General features: G+C 42.4%; 1 protein-coding gene across 3 annotated transcripts in view; it reads left to right on the forward strand.

The window, feature by feature from the left end:
- Positions 1-27,681, forward strand: part of VWA3B (von Willebrand factor A domain containing 3B) — an 829,217-nt gene that overhangs the window by 772,698 nt on the left and 28,838 nt on the right. For all 3 annotated transcript variants that reach the window (XM_069204269.1, XM_069204271.1, XM_069204270.1), the window contains one exon: positions 158-250. In XM_069204269.1, coding sequence (XP_069060370.1) covers positions 158-250 — 93 coding nt within the window. The remainder of the gene's footprint in view (positions 1-157; positions 251-27,681) is intronic.

Genomic DNA, 27,681 nt, shown 5'->3' on the forward strand with positions numbered 1-27,681 from the left:
TCCTGGCAAAAGAGAAATACCACATCAGGACACATAGTTTTATTTTTAATAAATTGTATAAGCCCTTCAAAGTGATCTTAAAATGAAATAGGTGCTTTTTGTGGCAATGTGTAATCTTTGTAATGTTTCCCTAACATGCTTTGTTTAATGTCCATAGGAAGAAGACTTTGTCATTGGCCTTCATCCATCACACCATGATAGCTATTGTCCAGGCAAAGTTATTCAAACCTCTTCCACCTTGAAACTTGTGGTAAGTGGTATTCTATTTCTATTATGTCCATGGGCAAAGTATGGTTATCTCTGAGCTATAGGGGGAATCCATTAATGACCATTGTTTTTGGACGTGCTTTGGAGTGGCAAGACAAGGCAGCATGTCACTAACTGGACAATAGTTTTTCCTTGCAGCAGATGTCTTATATATCATTTGTTGGAAATGGCACTTTCTGCAGGATCATACCCAGATATTTTGACTACCTCCTCCTCATTTTCTGACCTTGTTTTTATTGGATTTGGGACCCTGGGGGTGACAGTTGGGCTGTGTGCATTCCCTCTAGACAGTCACACACAAAGGGACCTTGGGTATGACATTTGCATCCTGATGTCCCATCAACAGGCTGATGGGTCTTTCTGGGCTAGATGGGTGGGAGGAGCTGACACTTTCTCCTGAATAGGGCAGTCCCTCTCCTCACACAAAGGACTCCATACCCCCCTGTTGAGGGTCTGGACTCACGGCAGGAAGGACAGTGTCTTTGTGATCTTCAAAGGCACCTTTAATTCTCCCCCACCTCAAAGACACATTTAGATATTGGTACTGGACCCCAAACCCCAGGAAATCAGAATTCTACTGGAACCAAAGACACTCTGCCAGGAAGAAGGACTGCTGTGCTGGTAGGAGTGACTGCCACTCTGCAACTGAATTACTGTGTTGGACTACTGCTTGTTGTGTGCTGTGCTGTAGTATAGACTGCCAACTTTGCTGCTTGCCTTGTTGTGCTGGCCTGCTGCCTGCTGTTTCTTGCCTGTAGAGAAAAGGACTGGACTTGTTCTCTACATCCTTGAACCCATGATTCTCCAAGGCTTGTTGACTTGCCTCCTGTTCTTCTGCAGTCTGAGGTACATCAAAGACTGCCTGCAACTTTCCTGGTGCTGCTGGACTCTGCCATCTGTGAGTCCTACCCTTGCTTGAGGTGCCCCTCTCGAGTACAAGGACTCAGAAGTGGGTTGTGCAGCTGTGTACTGCAAAAATTGATGCATCACCCCAACTGTGTGTGAAAAATCTGTTCATCGCCCCTTCGATGCTGACGCAAAGGCTGCCCGACGATATCGGATCCATAGTCTGCACGGCTCAGTGATGGCGCTCTGCGTGGCTCGGCAACATCACATCGCATTTAACACACCAGAATTCGGAGCTGACGCGGGGCCCAACTGCTTGGCAAATATCGACGCATCTACCCAACTGCACTGATCAGAACAAGCGCACTGTGCCCTCGACATCAACGAATTGCTCCATGAAAGGTACTGTTTCAGCAGACCCTGCTTGGGCTCTGGAGCCAGCCTACCTTCCATCGCGGTCATTCTAGATTTTAGATTTGCACCGGTCCTTCGCAACCTCAAATAACTTTTTGACCGCTAGAAATTTCTAAGCACTATTTCACATTTAATCTTTAAAAAAATCATATCTCAACCTCTACTTATTGGATTTTTTTGTCATTTTCATCTTATTTTACTCAGATAGATGTTCTCTATTTTTCTAAACTGGTGTGGAGTTGTTTTGTGGGGTTTTCACTATATTACTGTGTGAGTGTGGTGCACAAATACTTTACACATTGCCTCTTAAATTAAGCCTGCTGGCTCTGTGCCAAGCTACTAGAGGGAGAGCACAGGTTAATTTAAAGTGTGCATCTGGCTTACCCTGACTAGGATTGTGGACCTTCTTGGACAGGGTCCATACCTCTTCTCACTAGAGATACAATTTCTAACACCCTTACTAAAAGTAAAAAATCTTTCTCTGGTTAAATAACTTTCCTTCTGCCCCTCCTAGGAAGTTAAAATATTGGATGTTGCAAGATAATTTCCTCTATCACCCAGCCCTGAGAATTTAATGAAACAAACATGCCACCAAGAGTGGAAACATGGCATTGGTTTGCGAAGGTTTGCCATTTCAAAGCAAATTGAGATACATCCCAAAAGCAATAATGTTCACTTCTTGCATTCTTGATAATGTAAACAGATTGTATGAATTCCCAACAGAACACTAAACACATTTAATTATTTTGTGGAACAGCTGTGTTGGTGTTATTCTGAGAAAAACTGTACCACGACCTCTGAATACAAAGCATCCATAAAATTACACAATATTGTCTTATTTATCATTGCATTCTTACAAATGCTGCATGATTGGTCATCAATCAATCATGAGATTTATAGAGCGCACAACTCACCCGTTAGGGTCTCAAGGCGCTGGGGGAGGGGAGAAGCTACTGGTCGAAGAGCCATGTCTTGAGGCGTTTCCTGAATGTCAGGAGGTCCCGGGTCTGGCATAGGTGGAGCGGTAGGGAGTTCCAGGTCTCGGCGGCGGGGTGAGAAAAGGATCTTCCTCCTGCAGTGGTGCGGCGGATGCGGGGGACGGAGGCGAGGGCGAGGCTGGCGGAGCGAAGATGGCGGGTGGGAGTGTGGAAGGTGAGTCCATCGTTGAGGTAGGCTGGGCCTGTGTTGTGGAGGGCTTTGTGTGCGTGGGTGAGGAGTTTGAAGGGGATCCTCTTTGATACGGGTAGCCAGTGTAGGTCTCTGAGGTGGGGTGAGATGTGGTTGCAGCGTGGGATGTCAAGAATGGGGCGGGCGGATGCGTTCTGGAATTCGTTGCAGCTTTGTCTGGAGTTTGGTCGTTGTTCCAGCATATAGTGCGTTTCCGTAGTCCAAACGGCTGCTGACCAGGGCGTGGGTGACCGTTTTCCTGGTTTTGACTGGAATCCACTTGAAGATCTTGCGGAGCATGCGAAAAGTGTTGTAGCAGGAGGAGGAGATTGTGTTGACCTGCTGAGTCATGCTGAGTGTAGAGTCCAGGATGAATCCAAGGTTGCATGCATGGGTGGTGGGTGAGGGTGCGGTTCCTAGGGATGTGGGCCACCAGGAGTCGTTCCATGCTGAGGGGTTGGTGCAGAAGATGAGGATCTCTGTTTTATCTGTGTTTAACTTGAGCCGGCTTGATTCCATCCAGCTGGCGATGGCGTGAAGTCCATTGTGGAGGTTGATTTTGGAAGTTGTAGGGTCTTTCGTGAGGGAGAGGATCAGCTGGGTGTCGTCTACGTAGGATACTATGTTGATGTGGTGGGTTCATGCGATGTTGGCGAGTGGGGCCATGTAGATGTTGAACAGCGTTGGGCTGAGGGAGGATCCTTGGGGGACGCCACAGATGATCTTGGAGGCTTCGGACAAGGACGTGGTAGGCAGATTCTCTGTGTTCTGCCGGCGAGAAATGACGAGATCCAGTCGAGAGCCTTGTCGCGGATTCTGGCGTTGTGGAGGCGTGTGCGGAGGGTGTGATGACAAATGGTGTTGAAGGCTGCGGAGAGGCCCAGGAGGATGAGTGCTGCGGTTTCGCCTTCGTCGAGCATGGTCCTGATGTCATCTGTGGCGGCGATGAGTGTGGTCTCGGTGCTGTGGTTTTTGCAGAATCCGGATTGGGAAGTGTTGAGTGCCTTGCTGTCTTCCAGGAAGCGGGATAGTTGGCCGTTCACGATTTCTTTGATGAACTTGGCTAGGAAGGAGAGGCTGGAGATCGGCCGGTAGTTCTTGGGGTCATCTGGGTCCGTCTTGGGTTTCTTCAGCAGGGCGTTGACTTCTGTGTGTTTCCAGCTTTCCGGGAAGGTGGCAGACTCGAAGGAGCTGTTGATGATGTCGCAGAGGTGGGGAGCGTGGATGTTGCTTGCTTTATTGAAGATATGGTGTGGGCCGGGGTCTGATGGGGGTCCGATGGTGAGCCAGAGTGGATGGAGGCCATGGCGTTGGCGGTGTCTTCTTTGTTGACGAGGGTCCAGGTGCGAAGGAGGTTGGTGTTGCTTGGGCGTTGGGTTCGTGGGTGTCTGTAGTCTGCTGGTGGGTCTGGGGGTTGAAGCTGTTGTGGATGTCTTCTATCTTTCGGCAGAAATGGGTGGCGAGGGAGTTGCAGAACTCCTGTGATGGAGGGGGGTCGTTGGAGCAGGGCCTTGGGTAGGAGAGCGCCTTGATAATGCTGAAGAGCTCTTTATTGTTGTGGGCGTTGGTGTCTATGCGGTTTTTGAAGTGGGTCCTTTTGGTGGTGCGGATCAGCTGGTGATGCTTGCGGATGGTAGTCTTGAGTGCAATGTTGTTGGATTTGGTAGGTTCAAGGCGCCATCACTGTGACTCTTTTACCCATGCTATGATTATGGTTAGAATAACTTTGTCGTATATATTCAGAATTGCCTTTTCTTCCATAAATATTTCAATCACTATAACTCTTATTAATGCTTTGTTTATGGTTAGAACATTTGGGCCTGTATGTTCAGAATTACCTTCCTTCCATAGATACTAGAATCACATGTATATTTTATCCATTGTTGCTAGATGTTCTCTGGGTAATTACTATCTCATAATCACCCCATTACACCATCTATACGATCCCTAAAGGACTTCAACCTGACACATGCTTGAACATGACTTATAACACCACAGTTTTCTCGAAACTGCTGTCTGACACTTGCTATATAAACATAAATAAGAATCCTCAGAAGTCTTCTTGAACACTGTACCACATTATTTTCTTAAGAATCCACTTCACCTAATAGGCATTATGAATGGCCAGTACCCCACTATCAAACTGAGACCAGTAGCACCTGTTGTACCTAAATAAAACATGACTGGTCTTCCTTTACAATTCCTTATGTTTTAAGTTCATTAACTATTTTCTATGCGTGAAAAGGGTTGAGAGGACTCTACAATGGACATGGCTGACAAAGTGTTACTATGAATCCTTTTGAAGATTAAAGGCCTATGTAATGAAAGACATGGCTTAAAACATGTACATGAAACTCCTGTGTTCCACAGAGTGTGACCTTGCTAGTATTTGAGAACCTCTCTATCAGCTTTCTGTTAGAGCATCTGGACATACCACACCATAACAGATGTGCCTAAAACAAGCCAGACCTATTGACTTAGCCAAAGCTTGCTAGCAGTATCAGATAAATCTGTAATAATGACATTGTTGTGAGACATTAGAATTGAAATATTTCAATTATGAAAATATGAGTTTGTGAATTACACGTTAGTGAGGTCTATGTTGGGGGTAGTGCTCTTTTGAGTGTCACAGTCACTCCTGTTCTCAACACTTTTCTCTGCAGCCTCTGGAAGATACGCCCCTTTTCTCCTCACATTGTTCTGAAATACTACAACTGTATATTTGACAGTTCGTCTCTTTCCTCTTCCATACCCTTCTTTCACTTTCCTCGCACACGTACTTCTTTGCATCTCCTTCACTTCTCCACCGCACAAACATACTGAACACACCCAGTCACCTCTAAGCACTTCTTTGCTTTCACGCTGTCAATATGTCACGCTCCCGTACCTTCTTCACAAACTTTCTCTCATACTCACAGTGACAAGTGGCACATGTCACTTTTGCTCTGTGCGGTCTTCAGAGGGGCCACGAATTGTGTGCGCGTGTAGCCTTACCACTTTTGTAAGCCTGGGGACAGTCATTGTGAGCAGCTGACCTGCCTTCAGCATCAGCTCCAGAGTTCTCAATAGTGGCCAATTACAAACACCCTCTGTCAATCTGAACTCAGTCAGACACCTCCTGGCGGGCACATTCACAGTGCCCACTATACAAGAGTAATATGCTGCAGGAAAAAACTACAGAAAAACAACATCCTGGCCAAATCAACTACTCTTAGGGAAGTAAATTAAATAAACCATGAAATGTGAACAGGAGTAATCCCACTGGAATGGATTACCATTATGGTTATGGTCTGGCTTCACGGTGCAGCTGTTGCCAGACAATTATGTGATCATCACTAGAGAAGGACTTTGGCTCTGCACATATGTTGAGAGTCAGGAGTACATGATTTGATTTGACAGGAGTTTTGTGCTTCCTCAGAATCTGAACGAGCGTAAAGCAGTCTGACACGTCAGAGTGGGTAGTTTCTCGAGCTCTTCCAGGTACACAAACCATGCTCAGACAGTTGAAAGTTGAACCATCTGCGCACATCAGCACGAGGTCTACACACATCCCCAGGCAAGCAGAAGGGAAAGGGGGGGGGGCAATGTATTTATACCCCTGGCACCCTCCAGGGACCTCTCTTGGTTCAGGAATATGGTGCAAAAGTTATGTGTCGGGGTCTGCAGGAGGTCTGTTCTGCGGGTTCTCACAGAGGTGAGCCTAAGAATAGTTTAACCTCCTGAGAGTAGAATTACAAGGGGTCTTGGGTAGGCAGGGCACCTGTGCTGTGGCACCTTGTCAATTTACCACAGCTGCCTCAGACAGGAGTCTTGCAAGGCCGAGGCTGGCCGCTCCTTTGCCTCCAATAGCTTCCCGATGCTGTCACCAGATCATTTACAGGGTTGTTTTCCCTTCAAGCTGTCTGCCAGTAGTTTGGCTACCTCCATTATTGATGTCTACCTCTCTGTCGACGCAACACTCCTTGTGTCTGTAGGAGTCTTGGCAGTGTGCTTTCACACATATCTTTTAACAAGTTTGCGGGAAGGACGGGCCTGTTCCTAAGGAAGGCAAAGCACAAACAAAATCTCGATATAATTTACTAACTGTAACCAATTACCTGACTTCTGCATCTTACAAAACTAGGATGGCATACAAACAGCCAAGGAAGAAGCTTTATAATTTGAATCGACCGACCAGCAGCTATTTCATTTAGGCGCTATTTCACATCTTGTTCAGAGAGGGCCATCTCTTTGTCTTCCCCACCTACCCACTTTCCTACATTGGTAGGTAACAAACACAGAAGCCAACTAAACTTCTTTTAGTTATTTATATAGAGCTCTCATAGCTCCTGCAGGCCTATGCCTAGATATCCTAGCTGAAGGCGCAAGGATCAGAATAATTAATCTTGAAAGTCAGCAAGCACATTCCAGCAAGTGTCATCCGCACTGCTTAATTTGCAAAAACATATAAGTGCCCGGGGCTCTCGTCAGGAGGCCACTGGAGCTTGCTCCCCATTCCCCTGCCAGAGCTTCCAGTGACAGCACCAGCACACTACTAATCATCACATTCTTCAAAGCGTGACAATTCCAGCAGTGCTTAATTTGCAAATAAAGTGCCGGTGCCCAAAGCCCTCCTCTTAAACACGCGGCTGCTGCAATTAATGTGTGAGCCAGTCTGAGGCAGTGTGATCCTGAAGCCATCACAGGCCGCTTTAATTCGTTTACAGCCACACCCTGCCCCTTCCCTCACTCTTGCAGCTTTCTCTCTTTCTGATGCTTTTGCGGTTTTCACTTCCTCTATCTTTCCCATGTGTCTTTTGCTCACAGTAAATGCTTGGGGCAGAAGAATAAGCGCCGGCCCTCAAAAATAAGTGCAGGTCCTTCGCACCAGAAACAACAAGCATAAATTAAGCACTGAATTCCATGCCCCCAAAGCTATAAAAACAGCCTGCATGGTAGGTACTGGTCATTTTTATTGTGTATAAAATCAACAAAACAGCTGTTGTGATCACCTCTAAATTCGATTCACAGCACCACCATTTGGAAGACTGTCATAAGTGCTGGTGTTGACAATTAAGTGCTAGTGTCGAGCACCGGAAACCACTGGCCCAAATTAAGCACTGCTCATCCACCTGTTAAAAGCACAATAATTGCCTAAAGCATTAAATCATGGGTGCTTGCAAATATTTTCCCAAGGTTCAAAAAGTTTGGTCTGTGATGTGATTGAGGGCGTCATTTATGCCAGTGGGTTGTGGTCGGGCCAGGGAGGGATTGGCAGTAAATCAGGTGTAAGGGAAGCAATGCATATACATCTACTTGCTGAATTACACAATGTGAAACCAGATATCCTGTGATTAATCCAGGCTTTCCCCACTTCACCAAACTGTGTGATCCTACGCAATTGTTTCATTTCACTTTTCTTCATTATCATATGAGGACCTCAAAATTCATGACTTCAGGATGCATGCTGTAGAAACACTCTCCGTTGTTTGATTTAATAAACTACATGTTTTTCATGTGTAATAAGAACCCAGATCACCCAAAGAGGTCACATAACAACTAACTTGCATCTTTAGTTCACTATTGGTATTGTATGAGGGTGAAGGGAAGCATTTATGTTTCTAATTTCATGTTTGAAAACTACCACTTTTAAAATAATACTTCTCAATGCAGTGATATAATCTGATATACTAAAGTGAAAAGGTAGTGCATGTTAATTAAATATACTTTTTGAATTTTGAAGAAACGTTATCATATTTTTACACTTTTGTTATAAGATGTCTTTAAAAATGATGTGCTCCTAAAGTGGAGTAAGACCCACTAACTACTTTCTTTAACACAAAGTAACCTTTAAATAAATACTTGTCCGTTCTATTTAACATTTATTATTCTTAGCATCAATCTAGTAAACAGCAGCCAAGTGCTGCTGTTCACCAGGGGGCCACATTTAAAGGTCAGGAGGGCCACATGCAAATGCTCAAATCAACTCAGATCTCTTTTCAGTGCCCAGAAAGATGAATTAGAACTGCATTAAAGTTAACAAAAATTGTATGCCATAATTGTATTTATAAGACACGAGAAACATTTCCAACATGGACTGTAAGCAATATTACATGCAAATCTCCAAGTGCTGGAAAAAATGAAAAAACAAAAAACAAGCATGTAACTGAGTTTTTTTCTGGAGGGAAGCACTCTTATGTCCATGGGCAAGGTCCACAGTATATAAAAATCCCAAAAATAAAATGTGAATGCTGCCTACCACCCAGAAGCTAATCTGATTCATTCAAGCATTAAGTCAAAACATTAACCGTTGACGTCAGAAAGATACTTATCTGGTGGCTGAACTGTAGAGGTGAAACTGATAATTTTGGGGGGCCATCCAGGCTTCACTTTTTGACCGAGCTGTGTGATCCTAGGAAATAATTAATTTCAGCAAGACTCGTTTTCTTCATTACCACAGATGGGATCTCATAGGAATACTCAAGTTGACGATGTTCACTGTCCAGAACATCTTATAATGGTTTGAATTAATCGCCTATCATGTTACTACAGCTTTAATAAAAATATAAAATACACAGCACACATGACAGCTGGTTTGCCTTTTAAGTTCACTAACAGTGTGGTTCAGAGCAGGGGGAGGAATGGTTCTCAGATCAACTTAAAAAGCAAATCTCACTTTAATACTTTCGAAAATGATCCGATGTACCAAGGTGAAACGCTGCCACGTGTTACATAACCCATGTTTTTGAATTTTGAAGAAACCTTATCATACTCTACAGTGATGTCTGGCGCATGAATTACATGAATGCATGGGCTCAAAGAACCAGAGCTAACCCTGGCTCAGCTCTGGCTGCACAACATTAGCATGTGGTGTCCACAGGTTGGAGAAAGTGAGTCTCTGGCAACATCACCCCATCCTATCTCCCGCAGTTACCAGCACAACTCATACCTGTGGTGGAAGATGAAACTGGAAAGTATGGTCTGTCATCTAGAACATGTTTAGAAGTTCTGGAACTCACCATGGAGTTTTGGCTCTTTGCGTTTTTCGCCGGCATACTGCTTTAAATTGGATAGCTTGGTGGTTTCTGTTTTCGCTGCCCAAGCCCACCTGTTCTGACTGCATTGTCCAATTTTTTATTCCTGCTACTTAAATCTAGTTATACACACCAATTCTAATGTTATTATAGTTTATTCAAATACTTCCGATGATTGGTTTCTTAAAAGAATACAGGGACAGGGATTTGATTTTATCGAAAGCTGACCATTTCAAATACAGAAAAGGGTTTTGCCTTTGTCAAGGTGAGCACTTTCTGCCTGATCTACTGCACAATCAGTGATTTTAGAGAGCCACACATGACTTTCTCATAATTTGCTTAAACACAAACTTTGGTCCAATGATTACAAGGATTGAATAATACATACATTATTAGAACATTGGAATGTTGACCGTGCCATTGAAGACAATGGAGTGTTTCGGACTTCTAATGGCTGGTAGAAGCCTAATCCATCAACATTCCAAGGTTGGCCTTTCACAGCTCTAGCTGTGAACACAGGCCTCATGGAGCCCAAGGGGATTTCAACCCCCTCGGGCTCCGTGAGGCCTTTGTTTTACTAATTAGAAAATTCTGCCTTCTAGGGGCAGAATGTTTTAAGAGCCTTACAGCCCACCATAGCTGGGCTACGGCAGGCTATAAGGCTATATTAAATAATTTATTTTCGGTATGACCTTGCCCACCCCTATGAACTCAGAGAGCTGGGAAACCGTGGAATGCTTAAATGTTGATCACTCACACTGCACATTGGAAGTTATTGGAATACCTTCTAAACAGCACCTGATACCCCTGAAAACGTGTTGAAGTGCTTTGTTGGTAAGTAGTGCGCTACTCTGGTACCCAAGATTTATTCCGATATTAGGGAGGGCTTAGGCATGAAAGACTCTTGCATGGGCCAGAAAGCCTGAGCATTAAAGAGTTCATGAATGGTCTAATAATGGGCCTGCAGACTCACAACACCATTGCTGGCCACATGTGTTACAATGCATGTTTAATGATACAAATATTAACAATAATCACCAATACACATTATTATTATTGTAGGAATACCTGAGGAAAGCAGACAGAACCAAGTTCATGTGCTACAAGGCTGGACTCAATTCCCAGTAATAATAATTATCATGGTTAAAAAGCATTGTGAGATAGAATTTCATCTTAATTCTATGTACTGAAGATGCCTAAGGTGTTAGTGTGAGGCATGGAGAATCCCACATGTGGTTTCACATCAGCATTAATCAGTACTAACAAGTATTTATCTTATTGTTAGTGTTATTAATAATGCATGGAAGACTGCAATCCCTGTATAGAAACCTTTCTCTATGATTCTTTACAGTCGAGTAGTGACTCAAGTAATTTGTAATAAGAAAATTACAACACTGCTCAACTGTAATTACTTCAGCTCTCCTTCTCCGATACTGCGACATAGATTATAACATTTTGCGACTACAGTTCTCCAGGCAGTGCTAACGGGTCACTTGCATCCATTTGATTTCATATGAAGTGCACTGCATCATTTGTGGTTACTTCCTCTAAACCAGGAAACCATTATGGTTTGTTTATGACCATAGTGCATCATTGTTTTACCATTCATTCCACGATGGCCACCGCATTAGTTCTAAATATGGTGGCAATAATGATAGACTATTTACAATAACTTTGGAAGACAGCCACCCATTGCTGTTTCTGTTTAGTCAGGAGCATTTTCTACTTCTATTTTATAAATGTATCTTGCATATTTTGTTGAGTTTGTGTATGTATTATTGGAGTTGTTTCAAAGGGAAAATGCAAGAATGAGTCAATGGACAGATGAATGGATGCATGAGTGCCAAGATGAATGACAGAGTACATGTGCGATGCCACAAAAGACACTTTCATTCATAAGCTGGACCCATTGGTATCACCAGTGCTTGTTTTACACATCGAAGTGGGGAAATCGATCAACGTTCTTAAGAACATTATTATATGCCACCATAGTGACCAGTTTCAAAGTCAGTTTTTAACTACTGCCAGGTCTCAGACTGGGAGGTGTCAGCCATGCTGAAAGTACTTTCCTTCGTGGGCACTCTCTTTCTCTCTCTCCTTTCCTGTGTGTACTAGTGTGTGTAAGAAATCCCCTCTGTCCAGGGTGAAACCCCTAATTTCTTTTCCTTTTTACACTCTTGACATTAACCTATGCTAAGATCTTAGCACTGCTGAACAGGTCATAGAAGTATATGACTAAGTGTGAACAAAAGTCTCTGCTGCCAGTGCAGCTCCTAATAATATTAAATTGACCCAAACATTTTGTCAGTCTGTTGCCAGGAGGAAGAGAATGGCAAGAGCAAACAACCAAGGCAGATTCCAGTCCTCACTTGGAAGGGTTCCGTAAGATGTCCTCCATGAACTACCTGGCAGGTCAATTTCCTCATAAGAGTTACTGATGATTCTTACAATTTTATCTGGCACACCATAGTGGTGCATGTGTTTCTAAAGGCTATCTCTGTCCACGCTGTTGATTACCTTCTCATAGTTGATAAAATTGACATAGAGGCCAGAAATACATTCCATCTACTGCTCAATGATGACACATATTGTTGCAATCTGGTCTGTGCAGGATCTATCTCAGCGGAAGCCAGCTTGCTGGTTTGCAACTGAGCGTGGCCTTGTTCTTTCATTCTGTTCAGGATGACTGTAGTGAACACTATGCCTGGGGTTGATAGAACAATTATCCCTCTGTAGTTTGTGCAGCTACTTAGGTCACCTTTTTGTAAATCTTGATGAGATAACCTTCCTTCCAGTCTGACGGCACCGTTTCCTCTTCCCAGATCCTTCCAAACATGAGTTAGAGCAAGTCTACTTATTTTTCAATGTCTGCCTTTAGTGACTCTGCAGGAATGTTGCCAGATCCTGCTACCTTACCATTTCTCAAATGTTTGGTGGCTTGCTGTTGTTTGGTCTGCTGCAGTTGGTTGGCAAGTCCTTGTCAGCTGGCTGTATGTCTAGTGGAAACTGTGGCACAGGCTGGTTAAGAAGTTCTTCAAAGTGCTCCACCCATCTTCGTTGTTGGCCTTTGTTACCAATGATTGTATCCCAGTTTTGTCTTTAATATGTCTTTCTGGCTTGCTGTATGGGACAGAGAGTTTCCTTGTTGTGTCGTATAGTTCTTCTTTCAAGTTTCCATGGCTTGCTGCTTCCTGGGTTTCTGTTGCAAGCCTATTGATGCATCTTTGCTTGTTTGCTCTTAAGCTTCTCTTTGCTTCCTTGCTCTTTTGATTTTTCAGCTTATGTTCAGCTGGTGTTGACTGCAGCTTTCTATTCCTTGTCTCATGGATTTTGCAGAGAATCTTCATGGAGATTCATTCTTTATGTCATCATCTAATTCCCACAGGACTGGAAACTGGTCATTGATAGTGACTGAGTATTCAATCCATCTCTGTGCATGTTTGAGGAGGGTAGTGTTAGATCGCTGGTATTTGGTTGTCGGTTCCATCCATGCTTTTTTCAGCTTTAGTTTTAGCCTGGCCATGACAAGGTGCTGATCTGATGCACACATCCGCTCCTCTCATCACTCTCCCATCCTGTAGGGACCTCTGGATCTTCTTGACAATGCAGAGACTGTCGATTACATTTGCGCTGATCCTCTGTTTCTTTTTGAAGATGGTTGCTGGGATGATTCTGGGACTGTAGGCTTCCCCTCCAATCAGAACGTTGTTGGCTGCTGGTGAATTCTCTTCCTCGGTGCCCAGAATGCAGAAGCATTGCTCTTGGAGCCAGTCTTTTCTGTCCGGACTTTCCCCTTCTGGTCTCACTGATGCCAAGCAGGGCAAGGTTATATTTTTTCATCTCCGCTGCAAGTTGGGCTGTCTTGTCTGTCTCGTACATGGTCCTCATGTTCCATGTCCCGATGGTGGTGGTCTGGGTCCAAATCAGGTGGTTCAGCTTTGTGGCTTACAGGGAACTTTGGCTTTCACCACATGGCATCATAGCCACATGGAGGAGATTCCTCTCTCCCCAAGACCAGGATATCTTTTGGTTGATGTTTCTGTTGCTAGGATTTTGTTTTACATGGTGGGGTAGCTATTCCCATGCATAGCCATCCTACTTTCGCAGCTGGGCTTTGGCCCGGCAATGAAAGAATCTTTCCTCGTCCTGCTGGCCATAGAATGGAAGACATCCGCAGAAAGCAGATGAAATGGGATCCAGTGGACACTTTGGACGCAGCTCAATGACCTGGACTTTGCAGATGATCTCTCCCTACTCTCCCATACCCATTTGCAGATGCAAGAGAAGACTGACAATGGGGCAGCCACATCCGCACAAATTGGCCTCAATATATGCAGGGATGCAAGATCATGAAACGTAACATGGCCAGCACAACTGTAGTTTCTCTTGCAGGCGATGCACTGGAAGAGATTGATGCCCTTACCTACCTGGGCAGTGTCATTGACAAGCAGTGCTTGACAACCAGTGCAGCACAGACACTGACATCACAGCAGGAGTCGGCAAGGCAAGGGTTGCCTTCATTCAGCTAAAGAAGATCTGGAGCTCCAGGACCTAACACTGCAAACCAAGATCTGGCTTTTTTAACACCAACCTAAAATAATTTTTTTCTGTATAGAGTAGAAACCTGGAGGACCACAGTGACCACCACCAACAAAGTCCATGCCTTCATCAACACCTGTCTGAAGGAAATCCTCCAAATCTGCTGGTCAAACACCATCAGCAACAACAACCTATGGAAGTGAACTTTCCAACTCCCTGCTCATGAAGGAATCATGAAAAGATGCTAGGGCTGGATTGGTCACACGCTGCACAAGCCCATATCAAACACGGCCAGGCAAGCCCTGACCTGGAACCCTCAAGGGAAAACAAAAAGAGGAAGGCCAAGAAACCCCTGGTGTTGAGGCTTTGAGGCTGAGTCCATTTAGATGGGTGAGACTTGGAGTCAGATTGAAAGAAAAGCCCAGGACAGAGATGGCTGGAGAGTCCTGGTTGATGGCCTATAACCCAGGAGGGGTAATAGGCATAAGTAAGTAAAGTAGGTAAATGTTTTGTCAGCTGACTAGGCTGCCACTAGGAAGGGCTAGATGTTAATAATAGTGTAATATGAGTGGCATATGTACAATGCCACAGACTACACATGTAGTTTTCTTGCCATGTCCTTATATAGTCTAATGCAGTGTTGTTAGTAAGGCAAGCCTCTGCTTCTCTTTCAAAAAATGATAGAAAGATCTATTATTTATTTTGATCATTTTTGGTTTATGTAGTAGATGCAGACTGTTCTGGGGTTCATGGGGACAAGACAGTAACAAGTTCAGGGACAAAAAACAAGAAGATGACTTCAACATGGTTGAGTTCAAGAGCTTGACATAATAGTTGGGACTCAACATTTGCAATGTTTTTTAAAATCCATCTTGATGTAAAGTTAGAAAGATAGGGGGTCTCATGGTTGAGCCTTGAAAATGCAGACACCTTCTCCAAAAGGGGTGTGTATTGTAACAAAATCAGTACAAAGCTGCTCTTGAAAGCTGCTGTAAGGTGTTTTGTTGGATGGCCTTAGACAAATAAATTGGACGGGTGATTTGGTGTTCCCCTGTGCCGGGTCATTCCAGGTTAGCAAAGGGAAACATTTTATACCGTTTCATGTTTTCCTGCCTTCAGCATTTCCAGATTGTGGCAAGCAGATACAAAAATTATTTTTCTTTAATTTTTCACGATAAGCATATGCCACAAAAATACAAAGGAAAAAAAGAAAATATGCAGTCATCTAATCATGACTGCTTTATGCTTACAATAAAATTTTTAAATGTCAACTACTGTCAATGTACGCAGGTGTTGTACTGCTCTTTGTGAGGGACCCACCATCTAAGCTGACCCATACTGTTCGCACAGTTAGCTGTTTCAGAAGATTCTCAGACATTATGATAAATTGGGGAACATCATTATTTCCACTGACCCCAAGCATGGTCAGTTGCAAGTTAGGTTACCCGCTAAAGTGGTTGAAATTGTCTGTTAAATGTTTGTGCATTCACTTGAATTGTGCTGTAGAAAAGGTTCTCAAAAACAACTATGAGGTACTATATGTTAAATTATCAAACCTAATCAAGCACTGATCCAACTATAATTGTTTATTGCAGCCTGCATCGCCCTGATGAAAATGGTGATGTTTCCAAATCTCCGTTTCTGATTCCTTTACATTTGTGACCCATTATTAAGTAAATTTTTCACCATTCAGAAATCCTTCATGGTTAAGGTTGCTGTATATGGAAACAACCTGCTATTAGGTGGGACACATCAACACTAATCTACCATATAGCATGGGAACATTTTGCATCCCCAAAGTATGGTTTATGCGCATAGGTCCAATATGCCCACTTCTGGTTCCATCCCCATCCGTTTTGCCACACTTGATGGTGGAGGAAGACATAGCACATCCATATTGTTTACAGACTCTAATGTGTCAGTCTGGTAGGAAAGATAGAGGCTCTTTTTAGTTTGGTGCGTGTACCAAAAGGTGTTGGCACATGTTGAATAAAATGACCTGAATCTTGATGTTATGGTAACCTTATCTGCCTTTCAACTATTCGATGTCACTCATGGTAGAATTCACTCTTAAATCATGGCTCTCAGCACTGGATAGCTGTATTCCCTGCGGCTGTTTCTTGTTCTTGCAATCAACAACTCTCAATGCGCACAGCATCCCACTTGATACTTTTGGCTTAGAGCTAGCTGCCTGGCCATATACACAACATTACCTCAAGAAACTCACATTACTCCAATAACCTCCTCAATCCCTTACTCTGTGACATCTGTTGTTATCCTAAGATTGCCACCATTTGGTAGATAGGATGTATAAACCGATTCTGCTGAGAAAGTACATCATGCAGGCTATTGATGAAACATAAGTAGTAGAGAGAGCTGAGTACTCCTCTATTCGGTGAACTGTGTTCACTTTACTGCACTCATACAGAGGAAGTGTTGCCCAACAGCAGGCACTACGTCTTTAACTAGAAACTCCTTCAAAGAGTTTACTATGCGCTGAAGGAGCTACTGGAGAAAATAATGAGGACCAACTCAGGTTGCTGGTGATCATGTGCACAGAGAACAGGATTGAACCATCTGACCTGGAGCTGCCCCGGGATAGGGAACTATTGGACATCGATTTATGAGTCGTTATGCCTTATGTTGGACACAGCACTTCAATCTAACCGCTTGATGGTCCTTCTGGCTTATGTGAAAGATATTCCAATAGCACTTAGTAAATACATAGCTCTTGCCCTACTATTAGTGAAAAGAAACATTGCCATGTTGTGGGGCAGACTTCCTTTCCCAACAGCTTGAGAATGGTTGAAAGATCTCATTCACAGTAATAGTATGGCAGATGTGCACAGCACTCTTGTTCTGCAGTCACCATATCTGAAAGACATATGTGGCCACCTGGTATTGTGTCTCCTAAAATGTGACTGCATGTTAAAATACAAGCTGCTGAAGGTATAGTGGACTCCTAGGGAAAGCATGTTGTATCGGTGGACCACATTCACAACATTTACAATGGCACACCCTGATTAGACACTATGGGCCTCATAGCACTGCGCCACCGAAGTGTCATTTCTCTTTTATGCTCCGATGGTGCAGTGTGCCATCCCATATTTACAAGGCTTTTCATGGTCTTTTTTAATATGGGCCCCTTTCATGGCATACAACTGCATGAAAGGGGCGTTCCATGGGTGTTGCTGTGGGTGTTCTCACGCAACACCCATGGAATGCTAAGGAATCCGAAGCATGCCCAGATTTACAAGTCTGGGAATGCATCACTTACTACACCACCTTAGAGGTGCTGTAGAAGTGACGCAACGGGAAATATATCTTTATTTCTCCCCGTTTTTTCCAGGAGAGCATTCTGCAGCCACACAGAGAGAGGAAAATACCTCTAGTGATTCTTTTTGTGCAGGAAGGTGTTCCTTCATGCACAAAAAACAATCATCCCCACAATGCAGGCATCCTTGCACCGTTGTACAAGGGTGCCTGTGTTGGTGATAGGCAGCAATTTGTGCATCAGCGCAGGGGGAGAGGACAGAAATGCGCTGTATCCTGTAGATACAGCGCATTTCTGCCCTTTCGCAGTGGCACAGGGTGGTGCAAAAAGATACTTGCTGCGCCATACTGTGCATCTGGACTTCTAAATAAGCCCCTATGTACATTTGGTGCTTGTCATTCCTAATGCTTACTAAGTAGAACATGATAAATAAATGTTAGACATCTATCACAACAAATCTAACAAATCAGTAATGTTAGTCTGAATATGTGACTGTTATTGGAGAATCATTTGAATGTTTGCTTTGAGATGATTGCTATATCTGATGATCAAAATAAAATCACAAAAATAATTTAGAAAGTCTCCAACAATGGGGCGGTTTAGCCATTGTTGTTTTTAAAACAAGCTACTACATGCGTTTTATTATTATTATTTCTGGAAGAGGCTAGAATAAATCACTACCTAAGCAAGGAGTCAAACTTCAGTTACATTGTTGCAACGTCATGCAAACACTTTATACCATACACTTTAAAAATGAGTGCAGGCAAAATAAGTAGCCAGTGTTTAAAGTGAATATAAAAATATAAATATATATAGTACACTTTGAACCAGCTTTGCAACTAAAGAGAAGGGAACCATTTTAGACAGATATGAACAAGATGCACAGTATTTGTGCGGCCACTGAAGGTGAAGGAAGCCAAAGGAAAAGGGCTTACCCACTGCCCCCTAACTTATGCCTTGGCTGGCAGAATGTGAATAACAGTTTAACAGACCATTGGATGAAGCCCACTGACCAAGGGCCAAACAGTAGTCAGGTGAGCTGTCACAAATGCCAGACCCAGAAAGTAGTGCCTCTTTAGCTGTATTCATTTAAGAGGCACGATACACCTAGTGCTACCAAAGAAGATACCCTCTACTGAGAATTTAGTGTCATATTGGCTCTGAAATTATCGGTGAAATTTATCAGCCAGAGGAGCTAATTTCTGAGGGAAATAACATTCCTTTGTGTCTCATTGTCAGTAACAATTACTGAAGTGCAGCATGCGGATGGTAGCTTCCTCCGTCCAAAGCACCCCCTCATCTGCTACCAAGATTACACATTTCCCATCTAGCTGCATGCTTGGAGCGGTCTAACTCATGAACACCCACCTCCCCACTGCCATTCCCTGTCCGCTGCCTCCTGGTCCTCCACGATAGGCGCTTGCTACTGAGTGGGTGCCTACAATGCTTAATTTATGCTTGTTGTTTCCGGTGCTAAGCACCGGCACTTATTTTTTAGGGCTGGGGCTTATTCTTCTGCCTCAAGCATTCACTACGAGCAAAATACATATATGAGCAAGACAGAGGAAGGGAAAAACGAAAAAGCGTCACAAAGGGAGAAAGTAGAAAGCTGCAAGAGTGAGCTGAAGGGGCAGGGAGTGGCTTTATATGGGTAGAAGAGGCCCGAGATGACTTCATGATTACGCCGCCTCAGTATTCCATGTTCCCACATTTAATTGCAGCACCCGCATGTTTAAGAGGAGGGCTTTGGGCACCAGCACGTTTTTACTTACAAATTAAGCACTGGGTGCCTACCTCCGCACTACTACTATGTACCCTGCTTTAGGCGCATGCTACGCCTCAAAATCTGCCTTTGCCTCCAGATGTTAGGTGTAGAGATGGTACACACCCAACTTCCTGTTCTATGCCCATACCCAATCAGCCTGCTCTGTTGGTGTTACAAGTGTATTAACCCCTTATTTACCACCCGTTTTTCTCCCCTCAGTTCATTATTGTTGGGTTTACAATGCACACTGTCAACGTCACGAGTTCAACAATGTACTCAGTTCTTGTATCGTACCGTGACATGTTGTCACTTTGTTTTACAAAAACTAATAAAGAATTTTTTTTTAAAAACCTACTGTAGTGCAGCATTACACAAGTGCTTCAGACTAGCATTAACTTATCTCAGGATTGGCTGATTTGTGGTTCCTGTAAACCTTAATATAAATCATGGGTGGGAGGGTGCGCAGTACCAGGCGCAGTGTGCACTTTTAACGGTACAATAGGTATATCAAATCAGCAGTGAGGAAGCGAAGTGATCCTTGTGAATGCAAAGAAAAGTGTTTAATGGGTAAGTAATTATTCCTATGAATTCATCAGGCGCTCGGTGCACTTATACAACGCAATAAGCCTGTTAATTTCAATATCGTACTTGCTTTTGTTATATTGTGTTTTTAGAAAATATAACAAATCAGTAACTAAAGTTTGTCTCAATAAATCCTAATGGGTCAAGAATTGGAGTTAGATGAACCACTCACTGCCATGTGTTGGGTCTGGAGTATGTAAGCACACCCTGTATTCATCAGAGTTTCAGAAAACGAGCATCACTGAATTAGAAAATAATATCAATTTGTTTTCGGGAAATAGATTCAAAGTACATTCTGGGGTGGTTGTGTGCACAAGAAATGCACCTACTATTGATTTATTTATTTTGCATTTTTAGAGTACAACTCTACCAAGGAAAGTGTCAGCAATCAGTATGTTTTACAAAGAAAATGTCGTGAGGTGAAACGTCTCTTTACAAAAAAACAAATGAAACATTTATGAAACAGAGCAAATAAGGGGAAGACTTAAAAACTGGCTCAGAAATCAAAAATATATGATTAAAGGCACAACGCAGAATGATAGGAAGAAGAGATGGGGCAGAGACAGAGTCGATAGGGAGAGGCAGAAAAAGAGTGAAATGAAAGCAGGGTGGGGCCCTATAAGAGTTTGAAGTGTAAGTGTAGTTAGGACACAGGTGGAAGAAAGTAGAATGGACTGGAGGAGAGGGTTGAAAAGAAAGGTAAGAAGTGTTTATAAGAGATTTTGAAGAAGCTTTTCAGTTTTTTTAAAGAAATGTAAAAGGTCATCGAGGTATGTCAGGTTTTCAAGCAGAGAGCTCCAAAGAGAGAAGGCAGTCTCAGAGAACGGTTGAGGGCCAGACAAGTGAGAGTGGATTAGTTGTATTTCTAGTGTTTGTTGTATTTCTAGTCTTAGGACATCTGGGCTCCTCAGACATCTATGACCCTTAGAGGTATTAAGGAAGATCACAGACTGCCATTTATGGCCATATATGCAAGGCATTGGGAATTGAATAAGCTCTACCTTCTAGTTATCACTCTCAATCCAATAGACAGACAACGCAAAGCATTTAGGGACATATTTATAAGCCCTTAGCACCACCTTGTGGGTTGGCACCACTTGGCGGGGTGGCACTCACAGTAGCAGAGTCTGGCTGCTGGTTACAAGAGACTAGCCCTTGGAGTCACTCTGGTGGTCCTAGGCACAGTTTGCAGGTCCAGTCCTTCCCACCCAGACACTGGGGGAGCAGGGCAGCAAAGTAGCAAAGCAGTCATTCTTCCTGGCAGAGTATTTCACAGGTCAATAAGTGTACTGAGGAGTTGGTGTCTGAGGTCCAATATTTATACCTGGTACCATCTTTAAAGTAGAAGAAGATTCTAGAGGATTCCCTTTGAAGTGCACAGGTTTCCTGTCTCCCCTGCCCTGGCTCCAGACTAACTACAGGGGGTATGCAGCGATTAGTCTGTAAACAGGACATAGCCTATTCAGGTGTGAATGGGGGTGTCTCCTTTTCTGCCCTTCATTCTGCCAGTGAATAACCATCCAGGCATACCTAAGGTCTCTATTGTGTGTGACTGCTGGAGAGGAATACATAAAGATCAACTGCCAACTACACCTAGTCATGTAACCCAGAGAAAGGCTGCAGGCAATAAATAGCTAAGGCAGGAAAATGCCAAATTTCTAAAATTGGCATTTTCAAAACAGTAATTTAAAATTTGTCTTTACCGTCAAAGAGGATTGTTCATTACAATGCCAAAGACACCAAAGACAAACTGTTTACATATTCCCATTTGCAGGTTATCATTTTTAAAAGTAAGAAGGTAACCCCAATGTTATTCTATGGGAGAGAGTTGCCTTGCAATTGTGAAAAACACAATTAAGGGTTTTTCACTATCAGGACATGTAAAACTAAAATGTTCATATCCTACTTTTTAATTGCATTGCACCCTGCCCTGTGGGATATTTTGGGTCTACCTACAGGTGACGTATATGCATTGAAAATGAAAGTTTAGGCCTGGTAAAATGTTGATTTTGCTAGGTCAAAATGGCAATTTACAATTGCACACACAGGCTGCAAGGGAAGGCCCAAGACGGGTTTACAAGGCTACTTAAGTGGCTAGTACAACAAGTGCTGCAGGCCCACAAGTAGCATTTAATTTATAAGTCCTGGTGAGAGGTATAGCATCTTACTAAGGATTTATAAGTAAATTACATATGCCAATTGTAGATAAACCAATGTTGCCATATTGTAAGGAGTAAGCACATGCATTTTAGCACTGGTTAGCAGTGGTAAAGTGCACAGAGTCCTAAGGCCAACAAAAATGAGACCAGAAAAATATTGAGGAATAAGGCAAAAAGGTTGGGGGAAGACCACCTTACGGCTAACAGGCCCAACGGACATACAGTTACTCCTGTATCTCTTCTGAAGAATCCGTCTTCACAGTGAACATCTTTGTTGTGTCGGAATGACACAGGATAGGAGCATGCACAAACATCTGTTTTTATTTTATTGAAGCTCCTTCAACCAGATCATTCCCCCAGAAACCTTTCTTCTAGTTCTCTTTTCTAAGAATCCAAGTAGTAGTGCTGAAATCTCTGCAAAGTCTTTGATAAACTGTCAATACATATTCATGAATTCAAAGAAAATGTGGATTTCTTAAATGTCTGTTGGGGTGTCCAATCTAATTCCTTCTTATTATCTATAAAGAACCCACCAGCACTTAATCTCAGTCCTAGCTGTTCAGCTTCTTTCTTTTGAAACCTCACATTTCTCTGATTTACAATATAAACGATGAAACCTAGACACCACCTTACCCACATCCCTTGATGTTCTGTAGGTGATATCTCAGATTACACCAACATATTATTGAGATACAACAGGATACATTGATTCTGTATATCAGAAAATATCAAGTCCTTAAAACACCAAAAAATACCAGGACTACTGCACAAACAAAACATCATGCCACAATACTCATCATGCCCAAACGTGGTGCAGAAAGCTGCTTTAACCCATCACCTTTCTTAATGCACAGCAGATGATATGCTCCTCGCATATCCCCTTTAGTAAAGACTCAATCCCAATGAACAGATTCCAAAATATCTTTGATAGGGGCAAAGGATATTCTTCCTTGAATGTGATCTTATTTAGGCATCTCTAGTCAAAGCACGGTATTTAAATATTAATGTTTGTTTCGGTAAAAACATAAAATAAATAAATAAAGGTGCCCCGGCAGGTGAAAACAAATGGAACAATCAAACCATTCTGCAGATTCTCCAGTGAATGACCCTTCAAGACTTCTTTGTCCTTCTCAGAGAGTAAATGTACCCAAAAGGGAAAATACTCCAGGTTCAATTAAAATAGTACAAACATACTTTCTATGGCATGGAAGTATGATGGCTTCAGGTTCAGAAAATTCGAAAAAAGCATGGTACTGCAATGGAATAGAAAATAAATTGGCCACTGCAGTCTTAGAAGTGGCATTTTCCATTATGTCTAATTGGTTGCTAATAACTTCCTGAGGCATAACTATGGCCATGACAGAACTGTGAAGATGAAAATATGGTACAGGGTGACCAATCCACATAAGGCTGTGCCTTTTAAACCATGGAATTCCAAACATTACAGCATAATTGGGAAATGTGGTCAGATCAAAAGATAAGACCTCAGTATGACCACCAGAAAACCCTTGCAATTAAGATGTTGTTTCACAAATTAGACAGGAAGTCAAAGGTGATCCATCAATAGTTGTAATCACTTCTAGATTATTATTTAACTTTCGTGGAAGATAATTCCTTTAGACCCAATCCTGATCAATAAACATTTCACAAACGCCCGTATGAGGCACTGCAGACGTATTTACAACCATCCCTTCTTAAATTGGTATTGAAATTGGTAAAAGGAAAAGAGGATTATCAGGATTATTCTAAGAAAGCCCAATCTACGGGAGCCAACACATTCATATCTTCTTTTCAGGTGAGAGTTTTAATTTGCCAGGCTTCTTCGGCCTTTTGGGTAAGGCTATTGGCAAATGTCCTCCATCACCATAATATAAACACAAACCAGCCAGTGTTCCTTTTTATTATCAAACAGGGGTCCCATTAAAGTCTCTATTTGTAGTTTCAGAAACCCATTTGTCAAAACTGAGTCACATCAATCAAAACATCCATTGTTCCTTGCTGAACATCACATTCAGTTTCTTCAGCAGAACACTCCGAGTCGAGCTGCTCAAACATTTTCTTAAATGCTGCCAAATTACATCGTAGAACTTTGACCATGCATCAGAGATGGTCACCAGCGTAGCTGGTCCAGCCAAAACAGGTCCAGAAAGGAAATTAATCAAATAACCTACTTTAGCTTGATCTTAATTCAACTGTGTGAATCCAATAATTCTCAAACCTAGACCATTGCAATACCTTTAGATTGTGCTCTAAGATCTGATTAAGAGCTGAACTCTATAAGAGAAATTGTTGTACTTTTTGTAGGTCCTTGCCTGGATCCACAGCATCACAGAACATATAGATTCCTGGGCATCACAGTCTGTAAAGGACTGGACACGATGTAGGTCTGCTGAGTTGCTTTTCAGATTTCCTGAGGAATGAGTGATTCCTCCCTGTAGACACAGTATCACCCTGCACATCATAACATACATAAAAAATGGCAGATGTCCTCTAACGATGGTCACAGTGATGAGGGAAGAAACATGAGATGGCTCCAGTTTAGCATCTCTACATTTGAAATAGCTGTAAGGCTCATTTGTTTTGAATTCTTTCCAAGTTTTGATGTGGAATTTCAAGCTGTAAATACATTTGTCCCCGAAAACTATGTATTTGCTGCTAGATTTTGCTCTGGCTAGGTTCGGCGGAAACAGAAAGCGCACAGTGGATATCAAGAGAGTTGTATAAATGATGAGTGCAAAGGTTTGCAGCATGCTCATCATTTGCTTCCTTGTGCATCATCTTAGCCACCTTCTCTTGACCAGATTCCAGGCAACGCTATCATGAATATGTCCAGCACAGGTAGGTGACCATAGCTGCTTTATCAAGATCCCAATTGCTTTATTAGAGAAATTGTGCACTGGTGCAAATACCAGTTCACAATTATTTTGCCCTGCTTTGATAAATTCGTGAAATGGAATTGTGCATGCAAATGCTGCACTAGTCCAAATTATAGAAATGTTTTGCACCATGTCAACATTTTTTTTTAAATGTGGAACCGTTGCTGAGTGTACATAACCCAATTTTTGCTTAGATATGTGAAGGAGATTTTAACAAGCAGAGCCCATAAATAAACCCTTTCAAAAGGGATAACTCGTCAACTGATTTTGTATTCTTTTGGTACTAAATAAATTAAAAGGAAGCATCCAATTTTGCCTCAAAATGCTTGCTACTATTCACTTTCAAAAAGTGGAGACCATATATTGTCCGTGCTTCTTGTTGCATTACCATGGCAAAACAAACTTGAAAAAATGTGCTATGTATTCCCTGGTGCAAATACTGTGTGCTCCATTCCCTATTACAGAAGCAGTGAGAATTATAGAAATGGACATGCCTCGTGTTTGCATCAGTGTACATATTCAGTACTAGGTGCTTAAGTGTTTAATGTAGAATTAAGAGCAGTGTGTGAAGCACAAGGGTTAAGCAAGATCTGCTGTGCCATGGGAGACGTCATATATGTGCCTTTAGCAGGGTGATAACGCGTCCAGTCCTTATAATTTACTTATGCTTGGACACGCCGGAGGACGGTGAACCTTTTGACCGGGTTGAGTTCTCCTCATCCAAAGAATTGTCGGATCCCTCAAATCAATAATCAATAATCATTTATAATCAATAACCAATACTCAATTAGTAATCAATCAACAAATTAGTTAAACAGAAAATCAATAATTAAACACACCATGACCTTTCAGTCATGAATAACCACACCTGTTTATTAAAAGTTAATGAGTTTATTTCCCTATATTAACAAAGCTAGCACAATGTAAGTAAGCCTCAAAATCAAACGATACACATATACGAACATTACTGGCTGTCCATAGCGACGGAAGAAACGCAATCTACGCAAAACTTGGATTATAATGCACTCAGCTATAGCAATACAAATCACTAATAAGAGTAACTGAATTTGACTAATTGCATACATCGGTCAGCATAACAAGATTTCAATTCAGCACGGTGCATCAAATGAATACCTCAACTAACCTCTGATTAGCATTGGCATGTGGGGCTTCATGCAAAATGAATTTAATCAACATAAATTTAGACTTCAAAGGGGCAAACTTTAAGGCAAGTTTTCCTTGCAGCAGCAAGGAGAATGGGGGGGCAAAAGTTATTATATGGGCAAGGCAAAGTAAAGTTAAAGTTAAAGTCTCTAGGGTGAGAATTCTTTAAAGTCTCTCTCTCTGGGATAGAGAAAAAGCATCAAAGTGTCATCAAAATGGCTTCTCAAATCTGGCTTCAAAATAGCATCAAAGAAAATGGCTGGCTTCTCTTCGTCCGGTGGGATTAAGTAAGAAACGTTCCAAATTCTTCAGGTTCTTCCATTGGAGGGTCCATGGGGTGGTTTCTGTTTAACCAATAAATAGGGTCTTTTCTCTTAATGCTCATCTACGCATAAGGTGTCCTTGGAGTTTTGGAACACAAGTAGCAACAAAGTTGCCAATTAATTTTACATCAGTGTCCTCATTGTCTGCACCTGCAGAAACTGACCTTGCTTCAAAGGGGATGAAAGTTGCTTAGCACGCAACTTTAAGATAAGTGCATTAGTCATTCTACTGGAAAAATACAGCTTTTAAAGGTTTAAAACACGTCTTTGTTAATACAAGTGAAAACTACGCAGTTAAAATCGAGACCAGGCGACTAGGCCAAAGCCTCTGCTAAATTTAAGCTAAGCATATAACAGTTTAACAAGAAAATCATAGAATATAGCTTCAATTATGACATATTCATACATTTGTCAGTTTTCATGATTAATTAAGCTTGTTTATACTAATGGCGAACTACTTCGTGGGCACATTTTTCTACATACATTATTTTTCTTTGCTAAAATCACATTGTCTCATACGATTTTGTTACATGATATATAAATGTTTGTTAGTCTTTCTTTTTCTGCTTCATCAAGGGCATATTAAGAATATTTGCTAGAACCTACTGGCTGGGCAGCACTGCATAGAACAGCAGCTGAGGCCAGCCAACCGTACTACACAGCAGTGATCTGAGACATAACCTTTTTTGTATCATGGTCTGAAGACTTAGGAATCCTACTGTGAAAGTGCAAACATGTGAGATTTTTGTTCCATGTTCGAACTATGTGCAACAACATTTTGTGTCCTCCCCCCAGTATAAGCTATTTTCTTAATGCTGTGTAGGGAACTGCATCGTTACACATGGCTCCTTACTTTGACAGTGCAAATGTGTTGCTTAGGCTGCCTGCAAACTAGGATAAAACCTCTGCTCCACACATGATGGGACTTAGAGTAAATTTTCAGTGACCCATTAAGGCAGCCATTATTGCGTTTAATGGAGGCTATAAATTGACAAGTATATGTCCCCCCCCCCCAACATTCACACCTTAGGTTTACCAGGACTGCAAAAGGGCCCCAGGTCATTCAGTGTGCCTGTGGCTAGTACTGCCTTTTATTCAACAGCAATTTGTGCCCTTAGACTTTATAGCCCCATGCATACTATGGAACAAGTTCCTACAAAGTATTTTTTGCTAACAGTGCCAGGATTTATTATGGATGCTGTTGAAGAAATGGGAACAGCTGACAACTCTGTTCCACTGCTAAGCAAGGTCTGTACTCCTAGCATTTAAGCTGCTGGACTCCGCTATTTTTT

The sequence above is a fragment of the Pleurodeles waltl genome, chromosome 8, assembly GCF_031143425.1.
Source record: "Pleurodeles waltl isolate 20211129_DDA chromosome 8, aPleWal1.hap1.20221129, whole genome shotgun sequence".
In the NCBI taxonomy this organism is placed as follows: domain Eukaryota; kingdom Metazoa; phylum Chordata; class Amphibia; order Caudata; family Salamandridae; genus Pleurodeles; species Pleurodeles waltl.